Raw genomic sequence first — 19,720 nt, 5'->3', positions numbered from 1 at the left:
GTTGTGTTGCACTATGGCTTTGCCTTGGGGATGCATGGTTGAGGCGGAGAGAGAGGGTGCACCGGGAGGTGGAGGGTTCGAATCCCTCCAGGTGCAGGTCTGTTCCTTTTTTTAAAACTCCTCCACTTCAATCTGATTATTGGGCCAATCGGAGATTCTTTCCTTGCTTTGGGCCAGTTTTAACTTGTCTCACTTGTCGTGCCACAACATCCAGCAGATGGGAAGACGACTGGAATTCAAGTAAAAGCTTACTCGAATCATATCGCCTGGTCAAGGAGGCCGTTTGATACTGAAGTCACTGGATCTCCTGCACGAGATGCACGAGATGGGAAACAGATCCCCTGTCATCCAGCGAACCCTACTCCGTACTTACAACACAACAGTTCCCCCAATGATACAGAAGTGAGTCTATGATTCACCGGAAGCAAAAGCACATTATCATTAACTCAAGCATATACCAAACTAGTTCATACTAGCGGCCTCCTGACACCCAATCGGACTCGTCCGATAATTCAACCCCGTCGTGGTGTTAGCATTCCACCAGAAATCTAGATACTGCGGATATGTCGCCGGCACCTGGCACGTCTCCACGTAACTCGGCAGTCTCCCCTCCAAGGTCTCAGTGAAGTTGGCCAGCGGACAACTGTACCCCGGGCCCGACTGACAGTCCCCAAACGGGAGGACCGCTTCGTTCAGCACCAGCCGCACGTAGGTATCCGCCGCCGACAGCGCCGTGGCGTTGCAGCTCAGCCGCTCAATGGTCAAGTGGCCGCCCATGGGGACGATGTTGCCGGTGGTGTAGGGGTTGCCGAAGGGGATGCGGTCGAGGGGGAGGTCGGTCTCGGGGATGAGGACGCCGAGGGCAGCGAGAATGGGGGTGATGTTGGTGTCGTGGGCACTGCGTTGGTTAGTTTACCATCTTCTCTCGATATAGGGGACAGAGGGCGTACAAGTTGAAGAACAAGGACCCGGCTTTTTCAGGCCCTTGGTTGAGGAGGGTGAGGCTGGCGTTGACGTAGACGGCGCCGACGGCGGCCATGTTCTTGTCTCCGGGACTGTTCATCGGTTTAGCAACAGAACTTCAAGTGTAGATGAGGCTTGACCTACCCCGCGCAGTAGTAGTAGTTCAGATCATTCACGTAGCCAAAGCTGACCCATTCATCTTGCGTGAAAGCGTTGATCCAGTCGGAGAAGGGACGGGCGTTGAGCTCGAACGAGGCCATGGCTGCGCTGTAAGTTAGCAAGGGGCTCTCTCACACACACGGGAAATAAAAAGATACATACTCATCAGATAGTAGACGTCCGACTCATTCAGACTCAGCCCCGGGTTCTGCGCGTTCAGGCGGGCCGCCGCAACCTTGAACTGCGGCATCAAATTGGTGAGCTGGTCGCAGACGGAGGTATCGTTATCCACGTCGCACGAGGGGGTCAGGCTGTTGGCGCCCATGGACTCCGACTCGGAGATGATGTTGAGGGCGGCGTTGGTCGAGTAGTTGTACCCGAAGAACCCCTCGCCGAATTTGCGCGCCGTGTTGATAACGCGGCTGTAGCCACTGCTCCAGAAGGGCTGCACCGACTCGCCATCCCACAGATGGCCGTAGCGCGCCCGGTACTCGTTTCCATGCGTATACGCATCGAGGAGACCGGCATACGGCCCACTGGTCGTCTCGGCGTTGTAGTAGCACTCGTTGGGCACGTAGTAGGTCCAGTCCTTCAGGAAGGCAAGGTCGCCCTTCCATTCGGAGACGTTGGCCGAGTAGACCTTGTCCAGGGTGGCCTCGATGCCCTGACCCGCGCTGGGGGAGGGATATCGCTCGCCGTGGCGCTTAACCATGATGACTTGATCGACGGCGCAGCTGCTGGGAGGGTCGCGGGCAATGCCGTAGGAGACACGCTCCGAATATGGGCCGTTGCCGCCGTAGTGCTTCAGGATGCTGTATCCATCCCGGAACTCCTGGGAGAATTGCTTCTCCTGTGTGGACTGGGGAATGGCGGCCGGGTAGGAGAAGGCCGAGGCTCCCGTGGCCAGGCCGAGGGCATAGACAGCCCGGAGGAGAGAGGAGGAGGGCATGGCGAGTTGCAAGAGCAGGAGGAAGGAGGGAGGGAAACGTGCGGAGGAGAGGAGGGCCTGTCAGCTGCGTGTCCAACCGTTTCTGATTCTCCTGCTGCATCTGTGGCAGGACAGCCCTTATATAGCCTCCATCCGGGGCAATTACCCCTCATGTAGCAGCACAGAGCCGTCGGATCCGTCTCTCTCTCTGTTATTCTGAGAGGAGACAGACTAGTTTAGCCACTGACAACCCCCGACGAGTGCCCACGTGCTCCTTATCCCAAAGTGAAGCGACTTCCCCTCATAACCACAGGTACTGCGCGGTACGCCGCTAGGGTGGGAAGCGGAGCCGATACCGACAGTGACATGATGGCAAGACGGGTGAGGGATTCCAATCACGCGCGGGGAAGTCAAGGCGTGTTATCGCAAGGCTGGTCGATTGGTTGATAGAGAAGATGTGGGTCACTGCGCCGGTCCATCTTCGATATTGCACTAGTCTCTTTTGGTCTGTCATCTGTCAGAGCAGGTTGTCTGGAAAGACATAATCAGACATGTATCCAGTCATCGCAGACAGCAGCAAGTGGGAGATTATCGAATCAACCATGAGATTGTCGCCATATGACTCGCTTCCGAACGGTGACTGAAGCTGCCAACGGGAGCTTCACTCCACCCATCTAAGCTCGGATGGCTGATAAACCAAAAAGCAAGCTTTCTAGCCAAAGCTTGGTGTCAGCCCTCCCGTCGTGCACACGCAGCCAAGACACCCTGGCGTCGGAGAACCTCTCAATTTGCTGGCTAAGGTAGCTGTGCCCCTGCATCACGCCGGGATTGCGTCTCGTTAGGGCCGACTGGGAGTAACCCTCAGGAAGACCGCCACTGGCCCACGTGTTCATGTCTCCTGTAACTCAAGTCATAAGTTAGAGATGCATGACGCAACGCCACAGCCCTATGCAAATTTATGTCGCTTGCGAGCCGGCTCCGGCACGGTACATTTTTATTTGCAGACTTCAGTTAGCGCATAGCTGCTTGGTGTGCCTTATTCCATGCCTATCCGATCAAAATCCCCCACACAACTAACTACATCTGCACCGGCACCTCATACGATAACTTGGTCACCCCCTTCTGCCGACTAATCTTCCGGATGGAGATGTACCCCGTCAACCCAGTATGCGCCACATGCGTCCCGCCGCAGGGGTTCGCATCCAGATCCGCGATCTCAGCAATCCGCACCCTCCCATCCGCCCCCAGCTGCAGCCCCTCCACCATGTTCAACTCCTTCTCCTGAATCTCACTCTCCGCCCACCAGGAGATATGCACCGGCAGCGCCTGCTGCACGAGCTCATTCACCTTCCCCTCGATCAGCGGCTTGTGCTCGTTGTACAGCAGCCCCTCGAACTCCATGCACGCCTCCCTCGGTGCGTGGTTGGCTTTCACTTTCCTCCGCTCGCCCAGCTCCGGGACGAGCAGCCGCATCGCCAGACCGATGATGTGGCCGGCCGTGTGCAGCCGCGAGTGGTAGTTGCGCTTGACGGCGTCGATGGTCTGCGTGACGAGCGAGCCAACCTCAACAGCGAGGGGGAAGGTCGGGGTGGTGGCGAACCGGCCGAAATGGAGGATCGTGCCGTCGAGGGTCTTGCGCACGAGACGCACCTCAAAGGTCGCCGCGGGGTTCTCGCTCCCCGCGACCACGATCACGCCCGTGTCACTGGGTTGGCCGCCGCCTTGCGGGTAGAAGACGGTGTGGCGGGTGGTGAGGGCGTAGTCCTCTGGGGGGATGTTCTTGGCCAGGGACTTTTCGGGGTCGGGAAGGGCGGAAACGGGCTGGTAGGAGAGGATGGTGGTGGTGGTGGTGACGAGCGAGGCGTCATCGAGATAGAGGGCTTCGGTGGAGGTCTGAGGGATGGTGAGTGAGTGAATACGTGCGTGGTGAGTGTCTGGTGGGAGGGGGTTCTACCATGGTGACTGTCTTCGAATTGATGTGATTGATTGATGCGGAAACTGACCGGTTGAGGCTACGGCTGGTATCTACCTTAGTATATTATATAGATATACTCTAATCTTATCGCATGCCACCCCCACGGGTTGCTCGCTCCGCCGCACTGGTTTAGGCAGGTGGAGCCCGTCCTCTTCCGATCGGAACCGTTTGCCAAGCATCGGCGGGCTTCTGCTCCAAATCTTGGGGTGGGTGGGAGTTGGGGTAATAAATAAAGCAGTGAGATGTGGTACCTATACTACTTATTGCCTCGAGTCATACAATTATGCTCTGCACTGTGTACGTAAGAGTGGTGCAGACTGCGAAGACCTTTGAACCTGATAAAATTTTCATGGGTTAACTTGAACACTGCAGTAATTCTCTGGCATGTCATCTCGGATGGTCTGGAAAAAATATATGTAGCCGTGACAACTACAAACAAACCCCTGTTGAAAAAATCTGCAAGAGTGGACAGTATCACAGACTCAGTCAGATATCCAAAGCATAAGCGGTTGACAATACTTGCTACCCGTAAATCAGAAATCAATGATAATATAGACAAGTAGACAAACATGTTGGCATTCCGGTGTGTGATTTCCAGCAGGGCTGATGTTATTCTGGAATCAAGTTGCAATGAATAGCTGACATAAACAAGAAACGGGGCAATGGCGCATCTGGGAGCGCGTCAGACTGAAGATCTGGAGGTGGCCGGTTCAAGCCCGGCTTGCCCCATTACTTTTTCTTTTTTTGGCTGTCTCGATGCCACATGTGGTACATGTGGGGCTAAACGGGAACAACTCGAAGAAGAACAACTAGTATAGACCCGTTGTAGAATTATCTCCCATTACAGAGCCATTCGCCGGGTATGGTTCCATGGTCACGAGTAGCCTTGGCCTATCCACCCCCAATCACAGAAGAGGCAGGCCGCGCACCTTCGTGACGTCCTGAGGCTGGTAATTCTCCTATGCATTGACATCCTTTCTGTTCTGGGAAGGTCAACTGCGCCCCGGGGCTCCCCTCGAAGTACGCCTGCATCGAAAGTCTCATCCAGTTGTTGTTGAGAGCATGTTGGCGATGTGAAATGAGTTTCTATAAAAAGACAACCCAAAAGGCTTGCTGTTATGTGGTGTAAGACGATGTTCTTTTCTGCCTAATTCATGCATTTATTCCTGATGGCGTCCTTGACGTTCTGGCGGATGAAGATGTGGTCGTGGCAGACGACCTCGATCTTCTTGTCTTTGTTGCCTCGCTCGGCGATGCTGAGGTGGGAAATGTCAGGGAGGTCTAGGGTGGTGTTGATGCTGGGGACGGCAGTGTCTTTAGTGGGGAAGAGGAGTGGAGGCGCCTAGGAGGAACCCTCCTAGGAGGACGGCTTCGATGTGAAGATGCATGATGGGTTGGTTGAGTTACTTTGGGGTTGGTGTTAGAGAGCAAGAACTTCGATGTTTGAAGTTGTAGCTCAGTACAATGGGTGATTGATCGTGACGAGGGAGACTAAAGTTGGTCGAGGAGGGGCTTTGTATAGTTGCTCGGTGAGGCTGTGGTAGGATGATTGTGGAAAGAGAATCTTTTGTGTTTTTTTTTAAAGTTCGTTTGTAGGTCGGCTGTCTTGTGGTTGAGAGCAATGGCTTTGTATTCTTAACGGAAGAACTTGGGTCTTGCACATAGAGGGGTTAACAATCTGTTCCCCACAAGAGCTTCCAACCACCAGTTTCGCCGGGGGACAAGGTTCTCATTCGAGAGAGATGTTCTAGAGGAAGGTATCGACAAGAGCCGAAGTGAATTAGACGAGTGGCGGAAGATCCTCGGCGATATCAGCGGAGTCTGAGGCCTGAAGCAGCAATCCGGGTCTCGCATGGCCTGCCAAGCCCTAACTTTGCCTCATCCAGTGGCAGACAGACCCCCCCCCTTTTCCCTTTTCCGCTGTTGTCTCCACTCGGACTTTCTAGGCATCCATCTTCAACCCTTCCCAAAAATCTCTTCAATCTTTTGGACACATTGATTGACTAACTAGCATCAGATTACCTTAAGCTCACTTTCCACGTCGAGATGAACTTGGCCCTTTAGCACCAAAGCTGTCATGGACGGACCATTTCGAGGCCCTCCCCCGCTTCCTCCCCCCACACCTCATGCAATTTGTCCGCTGCGAATCCTCAGATGGTGAGGTAAATGATGCTGAAGCCCAAAATAACTGGCTACCACGTACTTTACGCCAACCCTTCCTGCTTATTTTGTCGATTGTATTGCTTCTGATTGCCATCGGTGTCGAGGTCCTCCGCCAATATTCCCTTCGCAACAATGGTATCGTCCAGTATAGACAGAGAGAAGACCTCTCAGCAGCCACATGGCGAGCGTGGACCGACACCCCCACTGCCATCGGCCTGGTCGCCGTAGTCTTGTGGGAAGTCTTCGCCTACGACGTACTACGCCTGGAACCGTACTTCCAGCTAGCCCACCCCAAGGGTGCGCCGGCCAGTGTGCTCTTCATCAACTACAGCTTCGATGCTGCCATCCTCGTCCCCATGCGTGCCGCTCGACACCGACACTGGATCGTGCTATGTGTTTCGACAATGTCTCTGGCGATGCACCTCCTTGTGGCGTCATTGCTATCGGGTCTTCTGGTTTTGTCGCCTCTAATTGTGGTGGAGACAAGATCCCTAGGAACCTGGCCACATCTGGTGGATCTCGACACTCAGAATAATTGGTTTTCCCTTGAAGCTGCTCACCGGAACCCTCTGCACGATCAGAGCAAGAGAAATGGAAGCCCAGGCGTCGCAGGATATGCCGTGGCTCCGCTGTTGGTTTCGGCCAACTTCAGTGATGGTCTTGCGACCTTAAGCTTGAATCAGTCGGTATACTGGTCTGAGATCAGTTGCGTGAACACCACTGCCATTGACGTGATTCCCGACACCAATAATTCTGTGACCGGAGAATCAATGCACGACCGAAATTTGTCGTGGACCCTCTTCAATGTCACGTTGCCGGGAATCGGATCGACGCCCTGCGAGATTAGCGTCGCTCTGGACACCGTCACGCTCGGCCAACAAAGTTCCCAGCTGCGTCATTGGGAGCCTGTACCCCATGGAGTGCCAGTGGCTCAGTCCGCCTTTAACGCTACCGGCTGTCCGTCTACTGGTCTGCTTGGGATCTTAGCTGAGATGAAGACAACGAATACAACGATGCATTCGAATTTCACCGTGTTCGCGTGCCAACCCGTGTACAAGGAGGCAGCGGCTCATGTGATTCTGGCGGACAACTTATACTCTGTCGATGTCGAGGTCATCCCATCTACGACTAGGAACTTGAGTGAGAGTGAGTTCAGCAGCCACGGATTTCAGAAACTGTTGTCCTCGGAATACAGTCCCACGGGTGCCTTCAACAACGGAAGGGTTGGCGTCGTGGACGAGACGCAGGCTCAAAACCTGACGGATTATCAGGATGCTCTTCGCAGCATATGGAATCATCAATTCACGACGGCACTCAATATGCTTTTTGATCAACCGGAGAATATGGTTGAGGTTGATGCGATCCTCACCAATTACTCATTAACCATCGCCGTGGTCCCTCGAGCGGCTGCCATCGCAGAAACCATCATGTTCTCCGCTTCCGCCCTGGTCCTCGCCTTGAGCTTCATATATCCTCGGCGACTCAATCTTCTCAAGCGGGATCCTAGCACCATTGCGGCCCAGTGCGAACTTCTTCTTCGCATCGTCGGTCCAGACACGCTTCATACTCTATCCCAACCCAGCTACCACGTCGCCCCAACGCGTAAACTTCGGCAGTGGGCCAAGGGGCTCTGGTGTAGGTGGACTACCGACTCTCACGGTCGACGAATTGAAATATGCGCGACGAATGGTTCTCCGGCAAAGATAGCTCCCCCTCCTGTTACATCCAGACGCCGGGATCCCATGCCGCATTTTCTGACTCTGCCATGGTTTGCAGCGGAATGTGTCTTGCTGATGGGAGTCACCAGCGCCTTTGGACTCACATATAAATGGATCCAAGTTCGCACGATTGAGGAGATGTTCACGAAAAAATTCCTCTTCGCGGCCGCGTTCTTGCAGTACGGTCCGACTATGCTTGCCTCGACGGTGCGATCCCTCTTCAACTCTCTCCATCGCCACTTGAGTGTGGCCAAGCCTTGGATTCAATTACGGCGGGGGTGGGTCTCCTCGGGACCACTATGCGCCCCGGTTTATGGTCCTTGGAGAACCCTCGTTGTGACGGGGCGATCTGGGCCCCGACCCTCGCTCGCCATCTTTGGGTTGTCCCTGATTGGCGTTTTGAATCTGATTCTGGTCGTGGCTACTGGTGGTCTGTATGAACCACACATTACCAATGTCCTCGCTGCCTCGAGTTTGAACACCTCGTACACTGATTCGGTCTTGCTCGGACTGGAGCCAGACTTCGTAGCGTATGACCGCAGTGTTCAACCCTTGACGCGGTATCCATCGAGCTTGCCATGGACCACCGACGACTTTTCATTCCAACCGTTTGATATTGATGTGGGCGGGGAGGCTGTCGGCGTCTTCTATACGGCGAGAATGCGTGGCATTGGCACCACACTCTCGTGCGAGGAGGTTCCCTATAGCGGCAGGTCGAACTGGACATACCATCCATCAACCCAGACAGGCCTCGAGTGCAACGTCCAACTACCTCCTGTCGCTCTCGACGCCACGCAACCCCCCACAATACAATATACCTGGCCCGACAGCCCCGACTGCGAGAGACTCAGCTTCTTTGTCTCCTCCCATCTACCGGACAACCAGACCACCACCCTCCAATGCATCCCACAGCTGACCACGGGGTTCTTCGAAATCCAAGTCAGCCCCGATGGCTCCATCCAGCAGGCCACCCCCGTCGCCCACGACGCCCCTCGCACCACCGACGTCTTCTTCTTTCACGCCAATCTCTCCACCGTGCTAGCGACATTCAACCAGAACCTGGGCACCTTCATCCACAACCTCTCCACCCACCCGGACCCACTCCCATACTACCTCGCCTCCTTTCCCAACCACCAAACCAGCAAGATCTATCAAACCACCCTCCAGAACAACCAGAAAGAACCCCAAGACAGCCCCCCAAGCCTCTCAAATCCAGACCCAACCCACCACCAACCCACCAGCCAAGAACCCATCAATCATCTGACCAAGGCCATCCAAACCCTCTACCTCCAACTCTTCGCAAACTACCTTACCCTGCACCGCCCACACCTCTTCCTAAGCGGTCCCACGGTCCAAATACCCGGCACAACTACCTGGACCATGTGGGGCTTCATGCCCTCCACGACGACGATCGTGGTTATCATCGTGATTCTATCGGTGGACGCCCTGGCGCTGGTGGCGGTCTTCTCATGTTATTTCGGGCGGTATGATGCGCCGCGGATTCCCAAGGCGATCGGGTCGTTGATTCCGTGGGTGGGTGGTGTGGAGGGAGTAGGGAGGTTGGCAAGGATGGAGGGGGAGGAGGTGGGGGAGGGGAAGCGACGGTATCGGTTTTGGGAGGGGGTGGACGCAGGAGGGGAGGTGGTTTGGGTTTTGGGAGAGGAGGATGATAGGCAGGAGGGCGTGGAGTTGGGGAGGCTGGAGGGGGGTTTGCCGGCTTCTAGAATAACCTCAGATGAGCTTCAACCCTGGCAAGGAAACTCTGCGCCTGGTTTCACAGCCAATTGTGACTAGAAATGCTTTACAAGTCAGTGGCTACAGATGCCAGAAGACGGCGACTGTCACGGAGTCTCTTTTCGTGTGTAGACTTAGCTGACTCTGTGCCTGAATTGGATTACCTACTTCCTGCCTCTGCATAATCTATTGCGGTTTCATCTCCACTTGCATTTGTGCAGTCTTTGATGACACTGTCCTACACGAGAGAGAATAACCCTCCTTCCACCACAACAAAAGAAGAAATAGCGCTTATACATTGGGTAATATCTTTGTCAGAAACAGAGTCCTACGGAGACAGGGCAATCAGCCATAGATTTGTCCCAACGCATTATCAAATCTCTTACAGAAATATCCCTAGCCCTAGTTCATCTTGTATAGCATAGATTAATGTGTTCAATAAGCTCGGCATCAGCGACAACGTTGTCTTCAAGCCACTGGCAAACTGGGATTCTGACCCCTTTACCACTATCATTCATTGGATGAAAAATTGACCAGGGATTCATTCGTAAGAAACTCTTTTTAAGTGATTGTCTACTCATCCAGTTTAACGTAGATTCCAGAAATAGGCAGCAAGGACAAGCTTCAACGGTGCAGTGGGGATTCGCCTCATCGGGCAAGCGACACTAATCCTCATAAGGCGATTCGCATTCGTGTCCGTAAACAGAAAGGCGTGCTACGAACTCCTAACCTAAGAACGTGGGTCACCAAGTACCGGGTGGGTCAATTGCCGTCGACTAAGATATACCCATCAGTTACTCCGTACACAGGAGACTATCGAGTTCGAGAACATGCTTCCAGCATTGCTGGATAGTCAGAAGGCTTTCTGTTCACCCCTGACTGACCTGTAAGCATAAGCAATTTAGATTGACCCCTGGCAATACGCGTGGAAGCTCAAGAATCACGCCTACAACCTCCGCACGTCACGACTGCATCGGTCGTGTAGATACTGATAAGATCATGAATTATACTTCGATGGTCTTATGAAATATGTATCATATTACAGGAATTGAATTAAATAACATGATACCAGAATAGGGAAAGTCAACATCAACCAGCCTCTACTCCTCACCACCACAACAACACTCGAAACAAAGAAGTCCGCAACATCTGCATCTATCAGCGCTCTATCCATGAATGTGTGTACTAGACATGTAGAAGCCCCAACTTACACGCCACAGCAGACATTCCCGGCTTCACCGCCACCGCGCATGCTGAGTTCTCCTGATTCAGCCGCGGTCGTCTGCCTGAAAGTCAGCCTCAGGAGCTTCAATCTCCCATTCGTCTGAAGCACAGTTTACATACTGGAACCTCGGCAGGAAGGGTCTGCGGAGACACAGGCTGCTGCATGGTCACGGTCTTCGGATCCCAGGTATGCTCCTGGGTGCGCGGGGGAGAGGTGGTGTCAGAAGAAGGGAAGAGCCAGCTGAAGAAATTCATGTTGCGTATCTATATCGAAAGAAAGCGTTAATCAAGGAGAACTGTGCAGGCAGTGCAGAGCTTTGGTCGGTGGTCAGCTTATATTTATATGCCTACAGAGTAGACGCTCGTGAGAGAGAGTGACCGCTAGCGTTGCTAGTCTTCACTGATTGAGAAAGGTCCCACCTCTAACCTAGATAATTAGCAATCTTGATGGATCTGAACATGCGAGCTTCAGTAGTGGGGTCAGATTACACATAGAAGCTAGGCCCAGAAAGCCGGATATGATACATTATAAATTGGACAAGCTTCTCGTGGAATGCCGCATAATGCATCAAAACACTAGCATACGAGGAATAAATGATAAATGAGCGCAGAAAAGTTGAAGGAAGTATTCTCGAACACTGTATCAGGCATCACCCACAGAGTTTCGGCTCAGAGCGTAAGAGTTGGTTGGCCTGGGAAGTGGTTATTATGTCTTTCTACAAGGTGTGATTGATATTTTGCGACTGAAGCTCTCTTGGAATTGTTACCAACAAACAGAAAAGGAAAAGAAAAATAGTGTCAAAACGAAAGAACCAAGCAGAACGAAAGAGATTAAGTCAATAGGGTTCTACAGACTCCAGGAGATACTCACCCCTGATAGAAATTGTAACAGAGAATAAAACAAGTCGGTGGAAGGCGCACTTTTAACAACCACTTGTATTCCTGGAAATGCCATCAACTGGACCATGAAACCCAGCAAACACTAAGGTTGTGGAGAAGAAAGCGGATCCACGAATGAAGCAGCGAGGGAGTTTTAGGGCAGCACCCTGGAACCCTGAAACCAAGGCTTGCAGCATCGGCTGGTCCCGATTCCCACGGGCTGCCGACCCCTGACCTCAAGGCTATACTGTAGGGCTGCAGCCCAACTGAATCACAACTTTTCATTATCATCATCGCCCTTTATCTGCACGTTTAGAGACATCGGTAGGCTCCAACATGGCTCCAACGATTACGCCATACACGCAAAAGCTCGCTCGCAAAACCCACCGCAAGTCTCGCCTCGGGTGTCGCAACTGTAAGCGGCGCAGGATCAAGGTCAGTAGCAATGCATTGTCTACGTTACTTCTATCGCCACTAAGCTCGCTCCAGTGTGACGAGATCAAGCCACACTGCACCAATTGCATCCGCCACGCCATTGGCTGCGATTACAGCTCGCAGCCCCGAGATCTCTCCAGTCCACCGACCGAAGGCAGCCCCTCGACAACCTCATCGACATCAGATCGAGCCGAGGGCGAGTACACATACTACACCTCGACGCCAACCAACTTCAAGCCACCCATTCGAACACACGGCCCTTCGCGGGCCTCAATCCAGCAGTCTCACAGCATCGCCCAACCCCCCCGAGAACTCGCCAAGCGGCCCTTCGAATTCACCGCCACCGACATGGCGCTCTTCCACCACTTCCTCACCTCCAAGGACCTCACCGCCGTGCAGCCTCGCGCGCAGGAACAGCTCTGCCGACTCGGCTTCATCCACCATTTCGTCCTGCGCCTCCTGCTCGCCTTTTCCGGCTTCCATCTAGTGCGCACTTCTCCTGGCGGGCGATGGACCCACTACATGGGCACCGCAAGGGACTTCTTCAGTGAAGCCGACCGGCACCTCCAGCTCGCCGTGCAGGAGGTCACAGCCCTAATCCCGCAACTCAGCCCCGAGATCGCGCCGGCGATGTACGCCTCCACCGTCTTCATTTTTCTGGCCTCGCTGGCCAAGGGTCCCCAGCCGGGCGAGTACCTGGCCTTCCAGGACGACGGGGCAGCGGGGTATTTAGGCCTGTTTCTGGGCGTTCGGTCGATCCTGGAGCTTTGTCAGAATGATATTCCGACGGAAGTCTTTGCGATATCGGGCGAGGATGACTATCCGTCGGAGGCTACCAGCCACCTGAGGAACCCAGACACGGACTCGACAGGTGTGGGGAACTACGAACACCATCTCAACACCCTCCGCCAGCTTGTCTCCCTCAAGGTGCTCGACTCAGATCCCCGCTCTGCCAGCTACCACCGGATGGTAAACCACCTGCATTACTGTCTTCATGCACTTCAGGAGAAGAGTCACGGCATGGGTCTCTTTCCGCTGATATTTGCGTGGCTGTATCAATTGCCAGATGATCTAGTGCGGGATCTGCGGGATGGAGTCCCGGTCTCTCTGATTCTGTTCGCGTTTTTCGCAGGGCTTTTGCACCAGTTGGATGGGGTCTGGTGTATCCGGGGCTGGTCGCGGCATATTGTCCGCGGCATTTATCAGAGACTCGAGGCAGAGTATCGACCGTTTATCCAGTGGCCGGTTGAGCAAGTTGGGCTTGAGGGGTTCGAGCAGGGCGGGGGTGGGGGTACTGCGCTTGCTTGCTGCTCCCAGCGCGGTGCGCATTGGCGGTGGTGGGGCTGCCCGCCGGGGCCGCCCGCGCAATGCCCTAATCCGGGGGCTTCGAAGAAGCGGTAGAAGGTCTGCACATCTGGGAACTGCTCGCGCACGGCATTGTAGTAGAATCCTATATCTGATACTTGCATCGGCCTGTGCGTTGTGAGTTGAATTGCATACAAGAAGCAACCAAAAAAAAAAAAAACAGACCATGCCATGATAAGTGATAAGTTTCCCGCCAGCCTGACGGAACGCACACAAGTCCGGATCCGCGGTGTTCAGGGAATCAGCGTATTCCTGGAACGAGATGTAACGGTGGGGGTTGAAATTGTCGAGGGTGAATAGGTAAGATTCATCATGGGGAGGAAGAATTATAGCAGAAATAGAGAGAGAAATAGAGATGTTGGTGTGAAGGGTTATCTAGAATAAAATACTCAATGCCCTTCAACGGCCTGAATATGTGAGAAGACCATCCCGGGCAGGTCTCGACTCCCTTGAATAGCTCAAATTACATGTTTCGCTACACAGATTAGACACGAATGCGAGTTGCCTTCATATCTGCAATGACTGCGCGATCCTGATGTGCTCGTACCAAACGGTTCAACAGATGTGGCAAGACGCTTAACCCTAGCGGGAAGCTCGTTTTCGCATCCAGGATGCCAAGCATTGCATTCCCACCCAATTGAGACCCTGCTATAGATCTACTTACTGTCTTGGAGAAAGTGAGAATTAACCCTCATCAAGCCCATGCCCAGGTCATGCATCAGTCACCCTCACTTGCCTAATGGCGACCGTCCGATGCCATTTCGCACGCCCCTCACCGGCGGGTTCGGCGCACAGGGACAGCTTCTTTATTGGTACTTTAGCTGGTGGATTGTCTGTGTTTAGTGTCTTCTAGACCCTCCGATTATTGTTGGAATGTCACTATCATGTTCGCTCTACTGAATGTAAGAGCTGTAACCATCCACGACCGGCCACATAACTACAATAAAGAAGGAGACTGGAGTGAACCTGATCTACTTGACTTGTACTTTGTGATTACTATATGATTAAATTGCTTGTCGAGCTGATGAGCCCGGTCAGGCACCCGCCTTACCCACAGTAACCTGCCCCTGAAGCCACCTATCCGTGAAGTATCCAGTCACCACGGCGAAGACTCCCTTGTGAAGGATATCGATGATCTGCTCATTCACCGGCCATGTCCTGTTCCCGGTTAGCAATATAATTCCTTGTTCATGAGTCGATTACGGTCCAACCCACCATGGCAGCGCGCCGACCCCAGTCACATTTTCCAAAGTCTGGTCAATCAGCAGCCGTATCGAAATGAACATGAAATCCGCAAAAGGCCCACGAATGCCATTTGCGCTCATAAGCGCTCTGATGATGGCCGCAGCGGCTCCCTGGCCGTAGTGCATTGCCATGTTCAGTCCGAAGCGCTCGGAATCCGGCCGAGCGGGGAGCGACAAAAGCCGCTCCAGAGTGTGGCCTGGAACATAGGAGTTGGGTCGGCCGGTGAAATATTGCTCAATTTTCTCGCCAACCGTCATTCTGCCGAAGTCAGTCAGGCTCTTAGTGGTGTCGAAAACTGGAAGGCATTTGTTAGTCTTACGCAGCGACACCGAGCAGGCCCGCTCCGCAGCCGTAGATGATGCAGCTCCGTAGTGAGACGGGCTGGCGAGGCAGTTCAGGGACAGTCGTGCGACGAGACATGGTGATTACGCTGGTGCTGTCCTTTGTCGGACTTGATGATGGTGTGAAGGAGACTGGAAAGGAACGTGTCAGTATACTCCGTATACAATCGTTCATGATAGTTTTAATTCTGACGTAATCTGAGGCTTCAAGTCCCATACGTCATCATGATTTGACTGTATAACTGTATAATGTGGATAAATCCTTCGGTGTATGATAACTAATGGCTTTATGCCTGATTTCCCGTCTAGTATTAGTGTCGACGTTCAAAGCAGACATTTCTGTGATCGATGTCTGTCACGGCTTTGCTGATGCACGATACCCCCCTGAGCATGAATGCCTCAGGCACAGATCCGGCCACTACCTCTTGCGACTGCAGTGCTGTACTATCCTTCACTCTTTCATTCAATGCCTCTCAGTGGTTTGTTTCATCCCTATCTTCTCAAACTTCCCTTCATGTCGGTGTCATACAAATTGTGGAGTCATCATCGTCAAGATACAATCACTGATCGCCTTCCTAAAATGCTTTTTGAACGATGATCCTCTGAAATACGCCTGACCTAAATACCAGTAAGCGAACATGCTCTGAGAACCGATCAACAGAGCTGAGGATCGTGAGTTCTCATCACGGCTACTCCCAACACATGGCGCAAGATATATTTGTAGGGTGATGTCGATGCGGGCAACCACGTATACTTCAAAGTAGGTTTTTCGCAAATACAACCCTAAGTGCGGTGAAGCCTTCAGTCCTCAAATAAGGGTGTAGCGGCGAGATCACAGCTGAATGTAGACGGAAAAAAGCAACGAGAAAACCCTCTAGGCGCTCCCTCGGGATCGCGACATTCGCTGCCGGCTAAGAATGGGTTTTAAGAGGTATCAAGTCTGTGTGGGAGAAGATGAAGTCAAGGAAGTGTGTTCGAGGAACGAATGATACACCTACATACACCACTGTAATTGTACAAAACAGGATACTATACTTTCCGCAAGATAGCATCAATGCGATGGGGCTACTCCGACTGAAGAACAAACTCCGGATCAGCAAGTGAGGCCCACGATTAGATCGCCGATCAATAATTGCAGATTCGCTTGGAGCAGAGGGTTGCCGATGACTCGGGCGGTTGTCATAACTAACCCATTTTGTGATTTAACCGCACCAGCTGAACGATGGGGGGATGTCTCCCACTCCATCAAATCGAGGGCTTACTCCGGCTTCCGATGTCACAAGCTGGATTTAAATTCAAACTTTATTCTTTTCTACGGGGAGGTGTTGGGCCATATTGCGCCGAGTTAGACATCTGCCCCTATTGGATCCACTGAGATTGTATCTCGGCGATTACGGAGGATGTATCACGATCAACAAGATCGTCGGAGTCAGATGCCACTGCGCTTTGCGTGGGCTCAGGTAAACGAGTGGAAGCCGAGTCTGACTCGGTCTGCTGGCTTTTGAATACATGACGGCGTTTGTCGCCCAGAAGTGATTGTAACACATCCTCACAATCATCTCCCAATCAACCGCGAATCTACTGTGTATCCCCCCCCCCTTCCACTCCAGCAATGCAGTCGCGCTAAGAAATCTCCCTAACCCCAAAAGACCCACACATAGAATTCCCCACCGTGAACCCACCCTGACCCTGTCCTAGATCCACCGACGCAGTGTCTCTATTCGAGGGATCGCAAGTGGAGTTAGAGCTACTCGGCAGCAGGAGATAGCATCCGGCGCCCTCCGCGGACAGGTACCCAGCGCACGGGCTGTTATGGTTGAGACAAGACACGCAGCAGTCGTAGGGGGACGATGCGGATGTGGTCTCGTAGGTTCCGGTGAGGATGACCTCGGTGATACTGCGGCCGTTCACGGTGCTGATCTGATTGTCGATGCCGCAGGCGGCGTATTCGGTTTGCAAGGGGGCTTGGACGGTTGCGGTATCTGTCACTGTCTGTTACTCGTTAGTCGCATCGTTTGTGCTGTACTGGCAGATGTCTTACCTCGGTCGTTGTGGTGGTGGTTACCACAGCAGTGGATTCGATGATTTGTGTAGTGAAGGTGATGGTGGTGGATGCGGGGACAGGGACGAGGGTGATAGCTAGACGCACATCAGCATTGTTCATTCGACGCCGAAGAGGGAGGCCTTACTTGAGGTTACGTGAGTGGTTGATGTGGTTGTTTTGGCTGCAGGCGTCACAACGACCGTTGACGTCTTGGTGGCAGGCTTGTTCACGGTGCTGGTGGAGACGATCTCGACCAGGCCCACGCAGGTCACAACATAGGCGTAGCTGGGCTCGGTTTCCACCACCGCACTGGACTGCGCAGCATGAATGGTGACGGCTTGCGGTGTGGATGCTTCTGCTTTTGCAAGGGCAGTCTGCTTGATCCCTTTGCCAGTGGCGGAGGATTGGCTAAGTGCAGCTGCAGGAGTCAATCCGGCTGGTGCGGGGACGGTAGATGTTGGTGTGACGGTGACCTATACCTTTTGTTAGAATGGGGGTCTCCAAGGTAGCGCAGTGGTCTGGACTTAATACTGACAGTAGTATCGTAGGTGACAGTCTCAGTATCCGTGACGATCTCTTGAACAGTCACGGTTATGGTGGACGAGATAGTGGTTGAGTATGTGCTTGTGCTCTGATCGAGAATCGTCGTCTTCGACACTATGTCAGTCACCACTGCGGTGATGGTCTTTGCCGCAGCGGTTGATGTTACGGTGGGGGTTGATGTGGTGGTCAGGACGGCAACACTGGGAATTGATGCGAGTTAGCCTAAGCCACGCATCGCGAAAGGATTCTTGATTCCCACCTTGTGGCAGTCGAAAGATTATTGACTGTTCGGATAGAGTTCGCAGAAGTCGACGTATACTCGGTGTTGCAGATCTGAAAGGAAGTCGTAGTCGACGTCTTGGCTAGGGCTGTCGAAGCCACGGCCAGTAAAGAGAGCCAGTACACCATAGTCAACGTTGTTGAGTTTCAACCGAAGTATATTCTGAAACCTAGATCGCACCTAGATCTCTGACACTTGTGCAAGGCGTAGTGAGCACAAAGAAAGTTTTTCGCACATGGTCAAGGGGACAGCGTCTTGTTATACGGGCTGCATTTTTTGGAATGGGGTGGTTACTGCTTAACCTTAAAGAATGCATTGTACAGTGTAACCAGGGTCTGAGGAGAAGCTAGTCACCAATGAGAAAACAAATCGTTTACTAGTCGCCGTTGAAAGAATGGTTGGTATGCAGGGCGAATTGATCCTCAAGGTTCGTCGGCAGGGCCCACTCCACGCGATGAAACACCCCTTGCTTCTCCCTTACTGACTCGACTGTACTGTACTACTATAGTAGATATTCAGATTCACCATCTACAGCCCGAATCTTCAAGCAAGTATCCCCATCATCTTCTCAGATGTTTCCGTAAGAATCTCTGTATTTGGATTCCAATTACAGCTCAATTCGTGAATTGGGTGAAGGCATCTCATATGACTCTTTAACCACTATTCAGCTTGGAGACACCGTATCAGTTCAGAAAGCAATTGGCTGAAGTGCCTTCCAGAATGAATATCGTTTGCAAGCGGTAGTAGCTGAGGGGCTTTGTTCTCAAGGTAGGGTGCTGTGGCATGAACTTGGTGAACCGCATTAGAAGCAAGACTGAACTACGTAAATTTCGGTGCACCCTGACAAAGTGACAAATTGAAGTCTACGAGCTCAAGCAATAAATTCAGATTGTTCCTCGTCCTATTCAACTAGTCAAGTATCTATTCATTCAGGTACTACGCCTTGTGGATGCCCTCTTTCCACGAGTGCACTATCTTAATGCTTGAGAGATATCAAGATAGTAGCCATATTTTTATTTAAGCATCCCGTGTCACTAAATATTGTGAAAGGATGTTCTGGAACTAATATCAAACCATTGCATCAAGTGGCTCTGCTACATCGATTTCCCATATATCTGGCCCTGATGGACGTAGTATTTTACGGGTCAAACTACAGCCTTGTGCCTTTAGCTGCCATGTACTCTTTACACCCTTACAGCTTCGAGTATGGGACATCAATGATTGAGTTTTTACTTATATGCTCTTGACTATAGTAAACAGTTAGACAAACTCGTATATTCTGCCTTCGCACCAGGGGGGGTGAAAAAAAGCAGAAGAAAACAAAGCTAGACAAAACTCGCTTCACGAGCAGGTCCATCGCGTCTTCAAAACGAGGTATTTCCAGCCATCTAAATAGTGCATACTGAAATCATTGAATCCGTTCTCTTCTTTGCTGAAGGAAATTGAGATATCACATCCGCTCGCTTGTCGAGCACGTTAGAGCAAGTAAATCAGTAAAGATCTTTTGAGTATTTTCCGATCAAGGTAAGCATTCGAGCTATGTACATCACTGTTGTGCTAATCGTGTGGGTGCATCTAGCCCATTCTTACTTGAATGAGTCTACCTATCAGAGTCTATAGCTGTGACTGAGAAGAGAAGACCTCCATCCAACTGTCTGCCTCGGGATTCGGACCGCGACAATATGCTGACCTATTTGAGATGTAGCCATCAGGCCCTATACTCC

General features: G+C 52.4%; 7 protein-coding genes and 1 non-coding gene across 8 annotated transcripts; 3 read left to right on the top strand and 5 right to left on the bottom strand.

Annotated features, from left to right (window-relative positions):
- Positions 1-462: 462 nt before the first annotated feature.
- On the bottom strand, positions 463-2,140 carry BP01DRAFT_347603 (histidine phosphatase family protein; the record flags this gene model as incomplete). Its single annotated transcript, XM_025573693.1, has 4 exons — positions 1,285-2,140; positions 1,108-1,225; positions 951-1,055; positions 463-898 (listed from the first exon to the last, which is right to left on the bottom strand). The coding sequence occupies exons 1-4, from the start codon at positions 2,069-2,071 to the stop codon at positions 463-465; spliced, it is 1,446 nt and encodes a 481-aa protein (XP_025428137.1). The 5' UTR covers positions 2,072-2,140.
- A 987-nt stretch (positions 2,141-3,127) lies between these two features.
- BP01DRAFT_418240 (ThrRS/AlaRS common domain-containing protein) lies at positions 3,128-4,596 on the bottom strand (the record flags this gene model as incomplete). The annotated part of the gene is made up of 2 exons (XM_025579316.1): positions 3,128-3,984; positions 4,467-4,596. 2 exons carry the CDS (start codon positions 4,594-4,596, stop codon positions 3,128-3,130), a joined length of 987 nt encoding a protein of 328 aa, XP_025428136.1.
- An 85-nt stretch (positions 4,597-4,681) lies between these two features.
- Positions 4,682-4,754, top strand: BP01DRAFT_t264. The gene has a single exon. It is a non-coding gene; the product is annotated as a tRNA-Phe (tRNA).
- Positions 4,755-6,151: 1,397 nt separating this feature from the next.
- BP01DRAFT_347596 (DUF3433 domain-containing protein) lies at positions 6,152-9,922 on the top strand (the record flags this gene model as incomplete). The annotated part of the gene is made up of 2 exons (XM_025573692.1): positions 6,152-8,881; positions 9,074-9,922. The coding sequence occupies 2 exons, from the start codon at positions 6,152-6,154 to the stop codon at positions 9,698-9,700; spliced, it is 3,357 nt and encodes a 1,118-aa protein (XP_025428135.1). The 3' UTR covers positions 9,701-9,922.
- A 925-nt stretch (positions 9,923-10,847) lies between these two features.
- On the bottom strand, positions 10,848-11,119 carry BP01DRAFT_385817 (uncharacterized protein; the record flags this gene model as incomplete). The annotated part of the gene is made up of 2 exons (XM_025577635.1): positions 10,848-10,922; positions 10,985-11,119. The coding sequence occupies 2 exons, from the start codon at positions 11,117-11,119 to the stop codon at positions 10,848-10,850; spliced, it is 210 nt and encodes a 69-aa protein (XP_025428134.1).
- Positions 11,120-12,079: 960 nt separating this feature from the next.
- On the top strand, positions 12,080-13,438 carry BP01DRAFT_269335 (Zn(II)2Cys6 transcription factor domain-containing protein; the record flags this gene model as incomplete). The annotated part of the gene is made up of 2 exons (XM_025571377.1): positions 12,080-12,178; positions 12,233-13,438. Coding segments are annotated over 2 exons (1,305 nt in total), but the record flags the coding sequence as incomplete, so codon positions are not given.
- A 1,109-nt stretch (positions 13,439-14,547) lies between these two features.
- Positions 14,548-15,124, bottom strand: BP01DRAFT_359765 (uncharacterized protein). The gene is made up of 2 exons (XM_025575761.1): positions 14,759-15,124; positions 14,548-14,701 (listed from the first exon to the last, which is right to left on the bottom strand). The coding sequence occupies exons 1-2, from the start codon at positions 15,043-15,045 to the stop codon at positions 14,578-14,580; spliced, it is 411 nt and encodes a 136-aa protein (XP_025428132.1). The 5' UTR covers positions 15,046-15,124; the 3' UTR covers positions 14,548-14,577.
- A 1,628-nt stretch (positions 15,125-16,752) lies between these two features.
- BP01DRAFT_405631 (uncharacterized protein) lies at positions 16,753-18,194 on the bottom strand (the record flags this gene model as incomplete). Its single annotated transcript, XM_025578745.1, has 5 exons — positions 17,976-18,194; positions 17,709-17,916; positions 17,319-17,646; positions 17,171-17,268; positions 16,753-17,121 (listed from the first exon to the last, which is right to left on the bottom strand). Exons 1-5 carry the CDS (start codon positions 18,122-18,124, stop codon positions 16,753-16,755), a joined length of 1,152 nt encoding a protein of 383 aa, XP_025428131.1. The 5' UTR covers positions 18,125-18,194.
- Positions 18,195-19,720: the final 1,526 nt, after the last annotated feature.

The sequence above is a fragment of the Aspergillus saccharolyticus genome (assembly GCF_003184585.1).
Source record: "Aspergillus saccharolyticus JOP 1030-1 unplaced genomic scaffold BP01scaffold_38, whole genome shotgun sequence".
Taxonomy (NCBI): Eukaryota; Fungi; Ascomycota; class Eurotiomycetes; order Eurotiales; family Aspergillaceae; genus Aspergillus; species Aspergillus saccharolyticus.
This window is presented reverse-complemented; position numbering and strand designations above follow the sequence as displayed.

Excerpts from the sequence above, each read along its gene's own strand:
- BP01DRAFT_359765 (XM_025575761.1), bottom strand. The coding sequence starts at position 15,045 with ATGACGGTTGGCGAGAAAATTGAGCAATATTTCACCGGCCGACCCAAC. Across the intron at positions 14,702-14,758 it reads GGGGTCGGCGCGCTGCCATG|GACATGGCCGGTGAATGAGC; the intron begins GTGGGTTGGACC and ends AACCGGGAACAG.